General features: G+C 37.0%; 1 protein-coding gene across 2 annotated transcripts in view; it reads right to left on the bottom strand.

The window, feature by feature from the left end:
- The window catches only part of GALNT1 (polypeptide N-acetylgalactosaminyltransferase 1), a 43,475-nt gene extending 26,231 nt beyond the window's left edge, over positions 1 to 17,244 (bottom strand). The window contains exons 1-2 of one of the 2 annotated variants that reach the window (XM_062513898.1): positions 16,830 to 17,244; positions 10,211 to 10,379 (exon numbers count right to left, since the gene is read on the bottom strand). In XM_062513898.1, the coding sequence (XP_062369882.1) occupies positions 10,211 to 10,379; positions 16,830 to 16,968 (308 nt within the window). In that variant the 5' untranslated portion in view covers positions 16,969 to 17,244. Of the gene's footprint in view, positions 1 to 10,210; positions 10,386 to 16,829 lie in introns of both variants that reach the window. The other variant, XM_062513970.1, reaches the window with a different exon arrangement.
- Positions 17,245 to 19,221: the final 1,977 nt, after the last annotated feature.

Below are 19,221 nucleotides of genomic sequence, written 5' to 3' on the forward strand. Positions count from 1 at the left end.
TAGCCCTGCTTTCCTGGAGATGGCTGAACACCTGCCTGCCCATTGGCAGTGGTGCATGAATTCCTTGTGTATGTGGCTTTTGCTTTCCTGATTAAACTGAATATCTCAACCCATAAGTTTTTTTCACTTCTACCCTTCTGATTATCTCCCCCAGCTCACTGTGGGGGCAGTGAGCAAGTGGCTGCATGGGGCTTGGTTGCCAGCTGGGGTCAAACCACAACAGAAATAAAGTGGAAAATTACATAGGAAATAGAATTTAAATTGTCAAATATTTTTAATGCCTCATCAATATCAGATGTGAGAAAAAACAATTAAGTTTAGCACCTAGCTAAAACACACAAACACACAGCTGTAAAGACATTACTCTGACCTTTGTAAGATGGTCACACTTACTCTTTACAGAAATTAATCCTTTTGAAATCTTGCATCATATATTAGGAATATTGACTACTTCATTCTGGTCTGGGGCCTTCAACATAAGGACATGCACTCCTTGGAGCAAGTCCAGAAGAAAGCCACAAAGATTATCTGAGGGCACCTCTCCTATGCAGACAGGCTGAGAGAACTGGGGCTGATCAGCCTGGAGAAACCTTATAGAACCTTCCAGGACCTAAAGGGGGTATAAACGAACTAGAGAGGGACTTTTTACAAAGGTCTGTAATGACATGACAAGGGAGAACGGCTTTAAGGGTTTAAATGTCTGAAATAGGGTCAGTTTAGACTAGATAATAGGAATAAATCCTTTACTGTGAGGGTGATGAGACATAGGAACAGGTTGTCCAGCTTGTGGATGACCTTGGAAGTGTTCACAGCCAGCCTGGATGGGACTTTCAGCAACCTGGTCCAGGAGAAAATGTCCCTGCCCACAGCAGCGGGGTTGGAACTAGATGATCTTTAAGGTTCCATCCAACCCAAACCGTATCATCCCAAGATTCTATGATTCTGTGAGAATAGTTTGGCCCAGTTCATTACAACTATACAGTCCACATCTCATCAAGAACACAGGGAAGTGTTAGAAGTCAGAATACTTTACACCTTGAAATCAAGTTTAATGGACTAAAAGCAAAGAAAGATGGACAGATTCTAACATTTATCTGTAACACTGCTAAAGAAGAACAATGACAGCAAAATAAATACGTGTTATTGTCCCTTACACTCTGTAGCCAGAATTCAAAGTTTTTAATCCATTATAAAAGCTTTTTAAATTAAAGGCAAAAAGCTACAATGAGTTTTGTTTTGCCTGTCCATTATTGTGACTCTTTGTGATGGTATAAATTGAATCTTTCATAGAAGCTCTGCAGGTTTTACTCAGGGAGATGTTCAGGAAAAAAAAAAAAACTAAGATAATTTTATTCAATGGATTAAGTATAACCACTTGAAAACTACCTGATGCTACTCCTAATGCATCTGAAGAGCCTCTGAATAAACTGTTTTCCTACATTCTCTTTCAGACCAGAGTACAAATAGTCCACAGGAGACATTATAAAAATAACCAGAAGACACAACAAGTAAGGCAATTATGTCCAAATAAAATTAAGCCATTAAATCTCAGAGTTTAATTGTTGCTTCAGCATGAACTTGCAGGCAAAGAAGACAACTATTCATTTTGCACTTTCTACAACATCACAACCATGCACTCTCAATCCTTCTCCACATCTGACAGAACTGGAAGCCTCTCTTCTCTCACACCAGTGAGGGAGTAAGGGAACAAATGTACTTTGCCACTACAAGGGCAGAAGAAATCTACCAGATGATTCTACAAGATGCTTCAATTGAATTAATCAGAAAGTGAAATTCTTCTGATACCTCTCTGCTCTCTTCAGTGTTTAATTCAGAAATAGAAAAGCTACCCATTCTAGCCACAGCCAGGCATGCAGTAACTTAGGACATCACCTGTGCTGTCCTCATGCTGCCTCTCAGTTTCCTACTGGGTCTTGGACAAATATTCAAAATATTACATTAGAAAGACCCTGCAACTGTGCAGCCATCTTATTATAGAATAGCACTTGACATTTTATCAATATTATAAAATTCCATTCATGGATCAATTTACTTAGCAATTATTTCTGATACCAAAGATTGAGTGCTACGTATGTAATGTTGGCCAATCTTGAAAGACATATATTTACAATGTTAGTAGTGATCTCTGCACACTTTTCAAAGGCATGCTAAACCATTTCTGAAAGTGAAAAACAAGGATTTACTATTTGGATAGGCCTTAAACACATTTTCATAGGCTAAAAAAATCACACCCCAAACAAAGCTACAAGCAAAGTCTTGTAGGAAATCAGTTATAGACTACCATAATGCTTATGCAGTGAGACACAATGAGGAAAAACTCATTTACTGAGGCAAAACATTAGATAAATTTTAGATAATTTTCTAGAAAGATGAGGCCACAATTATAATCTGCATTAGAAATAAATGCTAAATTTCTAAAGTACTACAGGGCAGATTTCTACCCCTTCTGACGCTGCCAATGTTTTTCTCCACAGAGGAGAAATGAGAGACCAAGACATACATTGGAACTTTTTTTTTTAAGTATGGATTGTACAGAATAAGGCCACTGATACTTACCTAATCATGAAAATTAAGAGTCAAACACTACCTGAGCCATGATTTGCTCTACTTGTTTCCTGTTTTATTCCCATATTCCATCAGCCTTTCAACGGAACAAGTCATGAGCAATAATTTACAATGGCTCAAAAACATTAACAGCAGTAAAACATGTACACAGTCCTTGTTTTCTAGCCCAGTGCACACAGCCCAGAGCACTCTGATAAAGGACAGAGATGGAGTACAAGTGTCTCCTGTGCTCTGAGCAGCTCAGTTGGGAAATCCCAGTGGAGCTCAGATTGGTGCTCGTATGTGTAGTACGATAACACAGTGCCAAAGCATTTTTTGAAAGCTGAACTAGCAACAGACTGGGACAGGAAGAGAAGCATGTTTAGTCATCTTACAAATTTAGTACAATCTTTTATCTTGCATACTACAAACAACAGTTATAAATAAAAACTGCAGTTATAAATAAACTGCATCTCAGGACTTAAATTTGACAATGACACATAGGAGTAATCCAAGTCTTGCTGAAAATCAGGTTAGAGCTGAAGTATTGAGGAAATACTACACAGCACAGCCTCTGTAATAAATTTGTTTAATATTACTGAGGCAGTACAAACAACACACATTTCAGTATTAAAATATATTGAGAGTCTCTGGAAAGTAAGCATCAGTATCCTTTGACTTGAAAACACACATTTATTTTCCTTTGAGGTTAGAAAAGTTAATTCCAGATCAATAGAAAATAAAATCAGAAAATATGAACTCCCTTCATGAAACTTCATGTTTAATTACTGATATCTGATGAATATCACTGCTGTGCTATAAAATGTCAGTATTCCCCTGCTTACCTGTTCATATGCCTTAAGTTATAGCTACAATAAAGTTAATGTTACAGAGCTGAGGCACAGCTATGCTCAACAAAAAAAAAAAAAAAAAAAAAAACCTCCTCTACTTAAATCACAGGTGAAAACAAGTTTTGAAATAAGGCTCTGAGAGCCACCCTGAAGCTGGTGAGACTGACCTACATTTCCATCAAGGGAGAACGCCCTGTAGCAGGGTGTCAGAGAAAATGTCAAAACACTACATCAAGAACCACCAGGACTCAAGTCACATGGTGTTGTTCTGGTAAACACTGACTTAGTCTTTCCTGGATCACAGAATCACAGAATAGCCTGAGTTGGAAGAGATCTACAAAGATCACTGAGTGTAAGCAGCAGCCTCATAATATCATTTAAGAGGAGGTGCTAATGAATTGGCTTTTTACATAAATTTTAAGAACACTCCAAGCTCCTAAATTGAAGACAATCAAGCTCAATAAAGATCTGATTTTCATACAGAAGCAAAACAGCTAAAAGAACTAAAAGCAATTCAGAGAGATATGGGATCACTAGCTACTGTAACATGCCAAATCACATTTCACTACTCAGACTTTGCATACAACCACAGTTTTAACTTGCAACTGAACAAAAAGAAAGTGCTGCAGATAAGGTTGCAACAGAATTTCACACTACCCTGAATCTTCTTTCAATCAATTCAGAACAACTCATTTTAGGAAGAGGCCTTATTTTCTGTAATTCATATCACAACTTCAATTATTCTTTCTGAACAGGTATCCTGGATGCAGGCAAATCCCTTATCCTTATTTAAACATTTCAATGCAGCCTGCTTAATATCTGCCTTCAATAGTATTGCATAATTTACCTGACATCAAGAGTATGAAATTTTCCTTTCTTCTGATCTCAAAGATTTGGATATAAGAAAGGTCGCATTATCTCATGAGTCAAGTAGAAATCTTCTTAAACCCTGAAAACAAAATCCAAAATGGTTCTTAAAACCATTGTGGTCACAAAATTCAAGCAGAACTTCACAAAAATAATAATAGCTGCAATTATAGTTGCTGCAATAGTAGCTATTTTCCTTATCCTGAATGTGATCGCAGAAAAGCATCTCTTGACAGAAGCAAAACCAATTCTATCCTCAGAGACTGAAATTCAACCTTATAATCTCTAGACCAATTATTTTTCATACCTGACCTAATATTCTGAATAAATTTCAGGATATGGCAGCTCATCCAAAATGGATGAGCATGAATAGGAATGCAACTGAGAACGAGACTGCCAAGTGTTTGTGCACATATACATCTGGGTATATATATCTATCTACATCTATATCTGTGTGTATGTGTGTGTAGTATAACCCACTCTACCCGCCCCCCAAAAAAACAATTTACAGGAAGTAAGCTGATTTTTAATGTTACTTCCTCCCCTCTAAGCTTTCTCTAGGGAAAAGGTTTATAGGGAATTTATTTCAGCCAACTCACTAAATCAATGTGAACAATTCCAAACATTGATTCTACAAGGGGCCAGTAACAAGCTATAGGCACCACAAAAGCCAGATGAAAAAACATTCCTGCTTGAAAGAATGGTAAAGTCTTTAATACCTCACATGCTTTCAGACTTTCATGACATTTCTCAAAGTTACATTGCTGGTGATGAGGTCAGCAGATTTTCTTTACAGATGCAGGGTTAATTAACAGCCTGGATTTCTAGCATGAGTCAAAAGTTCCCGAGTCTTCCACCACTTATGTTGACAACTTTGCCCTTTTTTTATTGTCTTTACATTACTATGACCTTAGCTAAATGAATACCCAAAGTTCACAAAGTATATCACAATTTATGGAGCTATTTAAGTCCCCATGGCCTTATGGGGATTTTAACGCTGAGGTTCTGTAAGAAAGCTTTTCTCCCCACCACATTCCACATAATCCAGTGTGACTGTGGGCTGCGGCCAACAGCAGTAAACCTGCCTTTCGTCACTACAGTTTTGTCCCATCCCCTTCTTCCCACCAGATCTGGTGGTCATATGGCTGCTGTGCGTGTTGCTTCAGTTTGCTGAATCAACAAACTATAATTTTTTCCACTGCTTGGTGTCCATCCAGACAGTGAACATGCAGGCCACACAGTCATCAGATTAGTATCAACAGAAGTGATGAGAAAACTTTCATCTGCAGTGCACATTTACACCAAATTATATGTAGTATAAAATTACCCCTTAGCTATTCTCCTGAATTAAAATAACTAAGTAGAGAGCACACTTTCACAAGCACATATAGAAGCAAATACCTTGACTCTCTTAAAAAACCCTATTGGAATATCACATTTGAGTTCCAAGAGCAAGCTCTTGCATGTGTGCCTTCATTTTTTCTACTATGAATAGTTCTACTCAAGCTATTTTCCTCACATTGAGATTGTGTTGATCTTATGGATGTGCTGTATTTTGATTCAACTATAATATCCTAAATTATAGAGCAAATAAATTCTATTTGACAAGCTAAAAATCCAAATTCCAACGTATTCTCACGTGCATATGTCATACTTGAAATCGACATTGCATTTTTGAAGCACAGATATGAAAGCCAGATTGGGGTAACTGAAAAATATTATATTGTATTACCTAATTAACAGTGCCTAAATCGAAATTCTGTTCTTTCTAACCAAAGACATGATGGAATCAGTCAGAATTACTATTTTACTAGATTTACTCAAAAAGAAGACCAGCAAAATTGCCACAAACTGCACAACAAACATGTAACTTATAAGAATTACTTTTAACCTGGAAAATGGTCTACTTTCTCCCAGTTGTGGAAGTAAGCTTGGCAGCAGGAACTCAGCAGAGTACTTTGATCCAGAAAAAAACCCTTCAATAATAACCATCTGACAACATTAATGAAGATCTCAGAGATACACAACTTTCTTTTTTTCCATGTAGTGGCTGAAGCTGCAATTTGTATGGATTTAAGCACAGTTGACTCAAAATATGTAAGGTCATCTGGCTAAAAACTCTGATTACACATCAACATGATTTATAGCACTCAAAATGCCAGTACAAACAGATAGTTTGACAAAATGACAGTTAAAAGACCACAGACTCTATCCAGAACTGAGGTAAAATAAGATGCCTGATATCCTTAATTCTGGCAAAATTATACCAACTGGAAAAAAGGAAAAGGAAGATCTTCTATGCCAAATTGTAAAGAACCTGTATCCTTGGAGAAAATGTTGCTGAGGGATCAGCAAGGAGCGTGGATATTCCTGCTTGCTGCAGAGCTACTTGGGGAAGCCCATCACCTTTCCAAGAAATATCAACCTGCAAAATACGACACCCTGCTAGCACTGCATCACAAGCTCCAGTGGGGACCAGAGCCTACATGAACACAAAATCATTCTGTCGCATCTAAGCCTTCATTGTTTGAAGACTTGATTGCTTGTGCCTGGAAAAATAGAGTATTTGAAACAGCTCTTTTTAAGTGAAAAAAAAAATCCCAGAATTTGGTTTAAACTCTCACAACAGGGAACAAACGTCGACTTAAAAGTTTTATATATTCCACAAATTGTTAACTAATGAGTTCAGGCTGGAAAGGTCAGTCTTAGAACACAATACTCATTCTTGATTTTGCAAAGCACTTTCTGAAGTCACCTCCAACAGCACTGAGAGCCAAACCAAGTCATACAACATGTGCGAATTTCATGCTTTCAAACCCCTAATTTTCCAGCCTGAACACCAATCTAGGGCATACAGGCACAGCTGAACATGTACTTTATTCACTGGTACCTATTTTATTCATTGCCTCCCTCATCTTCAGCCAAATCAAGGTAAGACTCTAGTATTCCTGATCATCCATCTTTTACTCTTTGCTGTCATGTCAAGCCCACAGCAGCGTATTTTCCTGGCAACTGTGAATCAACTCCCACTTTGATGATTGATTCACAAGCTACAATAAGACATGCTTGCAAGAATAATTCTATTAACAACTTAAAACCAATCTGGTATGCACAGCTGCTTCTTCCCCTGCAACAGCTTTCCTCCAGAGGTTGTACCCTTGTCCATTATATTAGTTTGTTGCATTAACATATCCCAGTCCAGACTCAGGGAAGTATCCAGGCTAAAAAAATTTCTTCTGGTTTAGCTTTTTCTGCTGAGCAAATCACAGTCAGCTGGGATAAAGAGAAGTAGAGCAATGGGTCCCAGATACAGACACAAAGTGACCAGCAATTCAAGCACATGTCAATGATTTTATAGGTGTCTGTGTGTATCAGTAGTTTTTGCCAAATAATAACGATAGATATAAACCTGTAAATGCAACTGGGGCACACTTGGCAGAACAGAGATGCCAGTTTCTGTAGATGTCTTATACTGAGGAGTTCCCTTAGCTGGAAAAGTGCCTAGAAGTTATTAAAGAAGCTTACATTTTTGTTCTTCTAGTAAGGAAAAAAATTTCTTGGCCAAAACAGAAACAGGGTTGCCAGGGTGGATCATCTGCAGAGATTAACCTACGAGCACTCCAGGACCAACACACTAGTCTTTGCACAGGTGACAGGAGTTTGGCAGAACTAGAAATTAATCGAAGGATAAAAGCAATCTACTTCAAAACTGCTCTCCAGCTGACACGCCATGCCATTCCCATTAAATAAATGTGGCAAATTGGTCCTGGCACTCTTAATTCAACCAGCTTTCTGATGATTAACTGTTAGGCAAAACCTCTGCAGGCTTCTGTACTTCAGATAAACTGACATGCTGGAGAATTAGAGGACTTGAAATAATCACTTCTTCCCGCCACACCACATTAAAGGAAGCAACCCACAAAACTTGTGAAGAAAATAATTACATGGTTGAACAGCTAAACGTGCCTTTGAACATATCCTGCTTTTTCAAAACCTTGATTGAAAGTGCTACTGGCAGCTGTGCTGTAGGCACATACATGTGGTAAGGAATGATTAAAAATTGCCCATTCTCGTCTCCACAAACTATTTCCATATTACCAGGGACACAGAACAAGTTATAATAGAAGTAATTCCACTAACGCAGCCCAGAGTGTTTCTGACTTTGGAGTGTTTTGACTAATGAGATAAATAGTTTCATTAGACATACACACAACACCAGAGTATATTTATAGTGTTCACAACTCTGAAAATGGTTACAGTGTTCTGGTAGAGTAATACTGATCCACAGATACAGATTAAGATACCCTTGCATTGTAACCATAGTATTGTTCTCAAATTTTCCAGAGAACTGTTAACATACTCCACGACTTCTTAATTAGCACAACCTTATAATGTAGACGTTGAAAAGATGACAGGTAGAGGATATTTTTGGAAAGAAGTTTTCTCTCAAAAACTACTACAAATGCGTACACATATAAATGTTAAAATTTCGGCAGGAATTTACAAGAACAGAAAAATCCAACTCTGTCCTGAGACTATACCTAAAATTTTATACCAAGATTCCACTTGCACACATGGAGTTTAGTGAGAGTATTGTATCCAGACAAAATGGAAAAGAGAGGCAAATGCAGCATACAAAAGTTATAGCACATGTCTCACTGTGAAACACAATAACTGTGGAGCATAGCCAAATGTGAAAGAAAAATTTCTGTTTAGCAAAACTGGACTTTGAAAAATTGCAATTTCAATTGCCTGCAAACTTGAGTGATGCCTAGGTAATATTTTTTAATAGTTTATAACAATTTCTTTTTCCATTTTTGTCTAATTCAAAGTCTAGACCTCACAAAGGTTACAATTAAGTCAACATTTTGGATCCTCAAATGTATGTTTTTATATTTGAAAATCCATTAAACCCTACATTATTTCAATCTTGTGAAACAGTACTTTGAAAAATATGCCTTCATTATTAAAAACACCAGCAACGCATCAAGAACATCAGCACCACCAGGAACTCACAGAATCACTTTCATCACAACACATGAAGGCACCTACAAACCAGCTCTTTATCACTCATTAAAAATGAAAAGAAGCAAGAGCTTCGTCTCACTCTGCTAATATTATCTTCTGAGGTAGGAGATGAAAATAAATGCATCCAGGAGCTAGGCCTTGTGCATACAGCAGAAAAGCAGAGCTTCTAAAGAAATGGAGTTTCTGTATCGTATGATTCTTGCAAGAGAACATAGATAATCAGAAAAATTTTGTTTCCTAATTTTTATTCAACCTGAATGTCCCTTTCATAAAGAAGAAGGGTTGAGGTGGGGGGAGTCATCAGCTATCCTGTCAGAGTAGTCCCAGGAGAGTAAAGCAATCTTATTTTTTGTGAAAATGAGGCTACAATTTTCTTTTTAATTACTTATGACTCAAATAGCTCTGAAAGGATCAATATTCTAGAGGCAAGATCAAAAACAAACCAGATGGATATTAGAAAGCATTATAATGCAGTCTAAATGAGGCTTTGCACATTTCATTAGGTAAGAAAATTTTTGAAGTATTTCTCTCATCACCCAATCTCTTTTAGTTTATATAATGCAGAATTTTAGTTTGCCTCATTACAACCAGGGCATGAGGTTTTTAAAAAAGTGATTTTTTCCAAAATGCCAATGCTTAACTTTCCTTCAACCAAATTAATTTCTATTCCCTGAACAGACTTCATACTTGTAACCAGATTCAAAAGCTAAATAACACTGAAGAAAACCGGTTTCTGCTGGTCCATCTTATTTTACAAATAAGTATCTTATATACAGGAAATTCTCCAACTGTTTGTTTGAACAGTAATATCTTAGAGACCTGTACTGTTGTTTTGGATTAGTCTTTGCATATTCTTCATTTAAAGAGAGTACACTTTAAATAAAAGGAAAAGTACTTACCCTTCTAACCTGACATCAGGTAAAGATCTGTTGAGTGCAATCATTTCACTTGCCATTAAATTAAATTGATTAATTTTAAACATTTCTTTCATTTTCTCTTGCTCCTCTTTTGGAATGACCACGGGCTTCCCCATCTCTCCAGGTCCTTCATGTGGTTTTTGTATGGGTTCTGGAACTTAGAAAAAATAAAATGTTACTAACTACTTTTAAACTTGTTTTTGTTTGTTTATGCATTAATTCACACTGTAGGAGTGCTCACATTTAGAATAGTCCTAATCCCACCAGGTTTTAAAAGTGTAAACCAATCTTCACATTTGGGAGTTTAACAGAAATACTTAAGTGCTTTTCTTACACACCACAATTAATGTAAAAAACCAATAGGGATTTATTTCTATCCACCATTACATCAAAATTGACTTTATAGAGTTCCTGTAGTGGAAAATTATTGAATTATCTATGGGTTTAAACCAAAAACAAAAAAAAAAATCAGAACAGATTTTTAAAAAGTTACATTTTCTTTACATGTTCCATTTGCTTTTCTTTGAACAGAAATGCTCAAATACTGAATTTGAGGTATATTACTGCTCTACAAATTCAGCAAAAGTGTTAATTCACAAAAAATAGCAATTTAAGATTTAAACAGAGGAACAGAAAGTATTTTAAAATAAAGACACCAAATCCCCCATAAACAATCCTAGCTTCAAATTGTTTTTAATTTGCATCTAAGATAGCACAGTGTAATTAAACCTTAGCTAGAGAATAAGCAGCCATGTCAAGAATAAAAATTATTTTTACTTTTAGAACAAGGCCTGAGCCTTCCATCCTTGCTGAAACACTAAGACTTAAATATATATTACTAATAAATTAGGCTTTTTTGCTGGTCTGCATTTAGCATTAGCTGGTAAAAAGCACAACGTGCTCCTTGAAAAACTTTCATTTTCAAGTAGCTGAAGTGATTGCATTAGTTGCATTCACACAGGAGAGTTTAGCAAGAAGATCCTCCCATCACAAGGGTACTTTTTTTTTTACCAAACTCTCCTTGATTGCCAATTGAGCAATAAAACCCCCTAGAAGCTGCCAGCCAGCCACTCATCCACTGAAAATGGATGGACTAAGTGTGCTCGAGCAGATCCTGAACAGATGGGCCAAGGTGCTCGTTTCAGCCATGGGCTAAGCTGAGCCAGCAGTTTGCTTTGCATCTTTGCCTCGTCACAAGGTATGGTTCCAACCTGCATCAAAACCTTCTGACTTGCAGTTGCGTAACCTTTTAAACTAGAATTTGTGCCTTCTGGGGGGTAATTAGCTTAAAATTATGGTATACAATATAGTAATTATTTGGGCTTAATTTTATACATTCAGCTTGGCACTATTATGTGAGCTATCACAGCAATTTTTCTTAAGTGTGTAGCAATGAGTACATAGGTTCACACTTAGACAGAAAATGATTACACAATGGGTGTCCACACACCTAAAACAATTTTAAAAACCCTATCAGAATATAGTTGTATGCAGCATGTTTTTCAGACTTCTGAAGTGATTGTCTTATTCTACCAAATTACCCATTTAGAAGGAAAAAAAAAAAGTCCTGTTTCATTTGCACTTTCGGTTTCTTAACTTTTACTAAACCAGTTAAACTGAATAATTAGCCAAAAGCTCATCTCTCACATTTGCAGATCTTCCTGTTAAGATGAGAGTTTAGCACATCAGTCACTTGTATACTGTTGTGCAAATTCCACAAATTCATCGGTTGAATTTTTAATTTTCATTAATAAATACATACTGCTTGATAACACATTTTACCTCAGTACCTCATTCTCCTTGCAGAAAAATTCAGCAACAACTAAGTAGATTCAGATATTTTGTGCAACTCACTAAATGCAGACACAGTCAAGTTGGGCACAGGCAGGTCAATGACTTTTCAAGAAAAGTTAACCATCTTCCCTCAGGTTTCTGAGAACTCTCTTCTCTTTGGTTTTTTTTATGGTTATCTGTTTTCCCACAAAAGCACATACTTCTCACATAAAGATAAACCAACAATGTTCTCCCAAAATGACTAATACGTGCATTGTTACGAATTCAAACCACAGTACTTTTGTCAGTTAAATAAAATTCTAAAAATTCCTTTGAAGGACTATATGTACTGATGGTGTTGTTCTAAGAAACAGAAATCAAATTCATAGATACAGGTTTCAGAACTAAATGAATGACTGAATCACCACCTGATTAAATAAGAAATCTAGTAATGCATTTCCAGATATTTCTTATTTGTATCGGTAAACCATTAGTTTCAAAGAAGGCTTGATCTCTTCCAGATCTTCATTAAAAAAATAAGGAATTCTTCATGTCTGTAGACTACAAATTTCTTTTTACCAGGCAATATGCCTGATGAAAACCAGATACTTCAAAATCTAAGACCATCTAAAGCAGGAAAAAGGGGTGGATTCTTCTGGTGAGATGTCTCTAATGTAAACTGACCAATGTAAAGTCCAGTCACCTTTGGAGGCATCACCATAATAGCAAGAAAGCTGCTTGGTCAGGTAAAAGTTCAGAGCAGCTCTGTCTCTTGCACACACCTCAACCTTAATAGAACAAGAGTGATTTATGAGAAATTATTCACACTTTCAACAATTAAATCTTGAAATTGCTCACTTTTCTTCTTAGGATTTTTTCATGCAGATGACATTATTCAGAACCAAGACACAATTCAGATATTCTGTCTTTATCAGAGCTCAAAATTCAGAATTCAAGGTCTTGATTGGCAATTTACAAAAATGGCTGGTCCTAGTTTAACTTTGTCATTGCTCCAGGAAAAGATTGTAAAGAGCAAGGAGCTGAGATTACATGACTTGCAATTCACCAATCCTAATTCTGAAAGATTCCCCAGTGCCCAGGGCTTCTAATCATTACACAAGGGGAATGCACCTCGAGGTAGGAAAATAAAAGGGAAAGAGGATGAATCTGAAAGTTTATTTAGAAACCACAGGTGCCAAGGCTGAAAGTTTTTTTGCAATCAGACCTTTAAAAAGCCTATAACTGGGTGTTAAGAATTACTCGTTTCATCTTCATTTAAGTCAAGACCTCAGAGATGAAATACAGGGTTCTTACAGAAATAAGACAGAGCTACACACACACACACACAAATCTTTATTTATTAATATAACCGTGGTTCTACCTAGGTATATTTTATTTACAAAAATGGTCCCTAATTGAACCCTCTCTAAGTCTGGAACTTGTTTACAGTTATTAAGTAAGCTCTATTTCACTCTGTAAAATATAAATTATAATGCCAATGCCCACATGAAAACAATATTATTGTTTCCAGTAATAACTATCAAGTATCCTAAGAATTTTAGATTTGGAAAAAAAATACTACATAACATGGATGATGCTTACTAAGGTTAAGTGATTTTCTTTCCAATTCATAGCAACATTTCAACTTACAGCAACAGCCTTCCATAGACAACAATTAATCACTCTTTGTGAATTTTACTGAGTACTCATTGGGAATTACAAAAAGGGAAGCACCACCCTGAAGATGTGGCAATAGGAAGAACAGTATGGCATTTTGGATAAGGGGTGTGCACCACCCACGTCAGAGTAGGTGAGGCAACTTCAGAGCTGAGCACTAGGACAGAGCTTCCCCCAGTTTTCTCCCAGCCCCTCAGTCTTGTACTCGCCAGACCCAATGCCAGGCCCCCTTTTCCCAAGGCATCTCCACCTCAGCTGTCTTCCTATCCAGCTAGTGGCCTGTCCCTTTTCTACCTCACCTTTTGTCCCCTCAACTCCACACTTGTGTCATTTCAACTCCCAGCCCTCAAGCTCTGTCACAGCAGACACCAAGGCTTTCATCTCACTCATTTTACAGTTCCCCCTAACCACGTACACCGAGTTTTCCACAGTTGCACATTCCTCCACTACTCCTTATATTGAGCAATTTTAAAAATATTACAGCAGTATAACTAAAATCCAATATCAGACATGTAACCTGAAGTTCCTGATTTAAGATGGCAGTATCTTATGCCATCAATACCAAAGAGAAAAATTTTTCCCAAAGGAAATTTTGGCTCTGGCTCTTGCCTAATTTTATAAAAATAAAATCCTTCCATTTTCTGTATTAAAGGCATATGGAAAACATCCTTCTAACTTCATGAAAGCCCTGTCCAAAGTCATCCTCAAGATCCTTTGCTCCTGCTGAAATAGCTAAAGACTTATTTTTCCAATCAGACATGCACAACCTAAAACAAACTACTTCGTAAAACTTACTCCTGTGTTGAGTAAGTTCACTAAATGCCATGGAATTCTTCCATGAATTGCAAAGAGAAGCTATACACCAGAGTGACATGGACAAGAGACTATTAAATTCAGAACACTAGCATAATTTATGCTGAATCAAGAAAACTAATTGAATTATGGAAATTAAGAGCAGAGAAGAAGTGAAGTGAAAAAGCAGATTTTGATAAAAGCTTCACAGACAAAATAGCCTCAATGTTACCTGAGAAGAGTTCAGGCACTCTGACCAGGAATAAATCCACTACAGATTCCAAGCCAGTAAACTACTGGAATAAGTAAAAATATCTATGATCAGGCATGCAGCTTGGTTAAAAGCAAATGTCTCAGGGTCAACCAAGGTTTCTAGCAGACCTATTCCTGTGCATAACATGCTACAAATCAGCTGTTCAAAACAAACAAAGAAACAAAACAAACACAAAAAATTTACCATAGACAAGGTTTTGTTTGCATGGTTTTTCGTTTGCTTGTTTACCAGCCAACTATAAGATACCAAAAATACATCAAGAATTTTAACACACACAGGTTTGGGTAAAGGTCAGAATGAAGACTGCACTCAACTAAGTAAAATTAGTGTTGCACAGGGAAGGTCAAAATACTCATCTGTCAAAACTGAAGACTTTCCCTCACCTGAAGGTTCCCCCAAATGACTTCATGTGTAAAGTCATCTGAAATTTCAACATTATGAATACATCACACTAAGTTGATAGATATTGACTTCACCTGCTGTTTGCTGGCATAAGTTATCTGCTTTATGGGAAGGTAGAAAGTGAATCTATTCTTACATAACAACACATCAGTCATTGTCTTTCCATATAAGAATTTCCAAACTACAGGGGGGAAAAAAAAAAAAAAGGACAAAAAAAGACCAAGTTTCTACAGAAACTCAGAACTCAACTACATGAGCCTAATTAATTTTCTTGCCACTTTCCTTTCTGCTTACTGAACAAGAAACCAAAAAAAATGCAATGCAAGCAATAGAAAATTTAAGTTATTTCTGCAAAATTCAGGTGGATTAGAACCCCTGTAAAATGTTCACATGCAGTGTCAAAAACAGAAGTCCAGAGGTGCTGAGCACAGAAATTCTACATCCTATACAGTGCTTTCTGTGGAGATTCATTGGCTTGTTTTTATCACAGGGAAAGATAACAAGTAAACCAAATCTGACATTTTCTAAATATCTCCCCAGCGTTATTTTGTAACAGAGCAACATTATTCTTAAAATACTTCTGAAAATTTCCCAGGAACGTCAAGGTTCATACCAGATGTCAACAGGTGAAAAACTTTTTTGTGATGGAAAGCAATAACCTTGAGTACAATTAACTGATTGGACTTCACAATTATCATCACTGAACAGGTGTCCAATATCAGCAGTGAAACACAGACACAGCCTTTTCAGTGGGAGAGACACCAAACTACTAAATTAATGTTTCACAAACAAACTGGAGGCAGCAGCTGCCTGCAGTTCTAAATACATGTGCTGAGACATTGCAGAGATGAGAAATCTCCCTCCACTAATCCTTTCTCCCATGTGATCAACTGTGCTGACTTCCTAAAAATAAAGTTGGCAACATCAATAGTACTGCTGTCAAAAAAAGCCCAAAACAAAACAACCCCACACTCAGCTCATCTAATCGGTATTCAAAAACTAAGATAGCAATAACAAAACTGAAAGTTTATCTGAAAACCTTTAGTATTGAATACTACAGCACTCACATAAAAGTTATATACATAAGCATGTGCTCCTATTTATCACTTTTACATCCAAGTTCATTCTATTATCATAAACTTTTTCATTACAATATTTACTGTGCCTTATTGCTATAGTCCTTGTCCAAATTTTGGGTTAGGTGGGTTGTGGGGCAGGGGGTGTTTTTCAATTTGGTTGGTTGAAGTTTTTTCTTGCAGGGGCAGGGGGACAAGTGAGCTTGGTTGCTGGTTTAGTTTGTTTTACTAGCAGGTCTAATGATGTTATTAGTGGCTTTTCTTCCTCACTCATGGAAATTTCAGAAATGATTTAGACTGCGTTAACATGGCTTACATTTCTGCACTTCTTGTTGCATAGTTTTTAGGGTTGTTGCATAGTTTTTAGGGTTGCTTCATAGACATTTTTAGTGCTTAAAATTCTGCATCTGAAGTGATTAAAGTCTACAACATACATCTCAGGCAACATGGTAATTCCCTAGTCATTCAAAGAAGCAGGTAACATTCTGTGACACCTGAATGCTGACACAGTGCTACATTGTTGAGGAAAAAGAAAAATCTCAAATCTTTAAAAAGAGCGTAGTTTTAAAGGAGCATAATTGAAAGAATACTCAGGCAGACAACTTACCATCTCCAGCTGGCAGGCCACGTTCCTTTTTCTCATCACATTTATTGCATTCACTGAAGTACAGCAATAGAAACATATCCAGAAGGACCCAAACCAAAGAGGTGGCAAGGACCACCTTGCAATATGCAAATTTTTTCATGGCACTTTAAGTCAAATACAAAAATAAAAAAAGTATAAATAAAAATATCACAGCCTTTTTTAATCCAGTTTGAGAGACCACGTTCTATATCTGGAAAATAAAAGAAGAAAAAAAGGAAAAAGTCACAAAGTTTACCTGAGGACAGATGCTAAAAGCAGAAATTTTAACTCCATTTTAAAGACAATAATTTAATTACCTTATGCTGTATGCAAGAAAATGAATGCCCTATGTATTTCAGTGAGATAAGGGAATGGGATCAGTTATAGCAGCATTATTCTAGTCCTTTATTATATTAACATTCATCACCTGAAACATTAAAATGAGTGACTGAAACAGTCCTCTGCTGAGCCACTGAAAAAGAAGGTAAGCACATCTAATGCCATTAGAAGAAAGTCTCTGGATCCCCTGGAAACCAGGACAACCTAAATGAATGAAAACCAGGAGCATCTTGGGAAATAAGATGCCAATCTTTACTGTGTGAATCCCATGGCTAATATTTCTCATGCTTCTCCCATGTAGCACACACTGACATTCTGGGTCCATCACTAGGAGTGCTAGCCTACAAATGCCAGAATTTTACACAGAATCTAATGGCATATTTCACATTCATCACAAAGACAAATGCTTTACTTTCAGCCAACCAAAAATAAACACCCTTTTGATAAAATTAAACAGTAGGTAAGGTTAACAAAGTACCCATAACCCGCCATGACAATTTACTAGGTATTCAAAGCTTAAGCTGGCAATTCTGAAATTTAAACTGCCCTTATTAACTTAATGTCTTATTATAGAGCAAACCTTTATACGTTTTTCAATGTCTATACATTACAATTCTAGAATGCTAACCTTGGAAATTCTCTTTTGCCCTGCTCAAATTACAGATTTCATTACAAAGACTGCATATTTCCACAACTGGTAGGGCAGAATAAAGAAGAGCTTTGAGCTTCTTCATACTAAAAAATATGCAGGGGTTTAATTTTTAATTACTTTTTTAACCACCACTGACATATTTCAAGACAATGTACTCCTGAAATGTTTACCAGTGGGAACACCATACTAGTTAAAACCAGATTTGTAGACACTCTCCAAATAGAAAATGAAGGAAATAAAATAAGGAGACCGCAAAGACATGCTAGGATTTTACAAATTACATACACTAAGTTTTTCTTGCATGCTTTCAGTGAAAACTGGGGAATTTTTTGAAAGGGGAACTTGAATCACAAGCCTTTGTGCTGGTTTGAACTGAGGTAATTTCCTTCACTGCAACCAGCAGAGACCATGTTTAGGACTTGTGCTGGAAAGAGCATTGATAATTCAGGCATGTTTTTGTCACTGCTGATCAGTGCTTACACACAGTTGAGGCTTTTCCTGCTCTTCACCCCACCCCACCAGTGAGAATGATTGGAGAGGACACAACAGGCACAGCTGATCTCAACTGACTCAAAGATATTCCATAACATATGGAATCATATAAAGCTCAGCATACAAAGCTGGGGCAAGAAAAAAGAAGGAGAGGACATTTGGAGTGATGGCTTTCATCTTCCCAAGCAATCATAGCATGTGATGGAGCCCTGCTTTCCTGGGGATGGCTGAACATCTGCTTGTCCATGGGAAATGGAGAATGAACTCTTAGTTTTGTTTTACTTGTTTAGGCAGATTTTGCTTTAACTCAACTCCTTTTTATTCCTCCCATTCTCTCCTCAATCCCATTGGGGCAGTGAGGAGTGAGTGAATAGCTGCTGCATGGGGCTTGGATGCCAGCGGGGGTTAAAGCCTATCAGCTGTGACTATGCAAAAACCTCATTAAAAGCCTGCATCACTTAAGACTGCACTTCCTTTAGTGTTTCATTGCCATAATTTGACCCCTGCCTCTGCCCCCACAACCCTTCTTAAGGGAAAATACCATGACATCCCTTTCCTAAATACAGCTTATTTTTTCTTATTGGCAGCAGACACATTCCTATCTCATTGTACCCCTTTACACTGAAGTCACACAGGTTTGGAGCCTGTGGCTTTCCACTTGCACAAGGCTAGAAGGGTGTAAAACCCTCTGCTTCCTGCACAGGTGCACATCATATGCCAAGAAGGAATTTTGTTTGGAATCCCAACTGGCATCTCCGCAGTTCTGGTGCACAGGGATGACTGTAAAAAATTAGGAACTGCAGAAGTATCTATAACTAACGACTTGATGATAAAGTAAAATATTAAATTACCACAATGAAACATTAAGTGACATACATTATTTAAAAAAAT

Source organism: Cinclus cinclus, chromosome 1, assembly GCF_963662255.1.
Source record: "Cinclus cinclus chromosome 1, bCinCin1.1, whole genome shotgun sequence".
Classification (NCBI taxonomy): domain Eukaryota; kingdom Metazoa; phylum Chordata; class Aves; order Passeriformes; family Cinclidae; genus Cinclus; species Cinclus cinclus.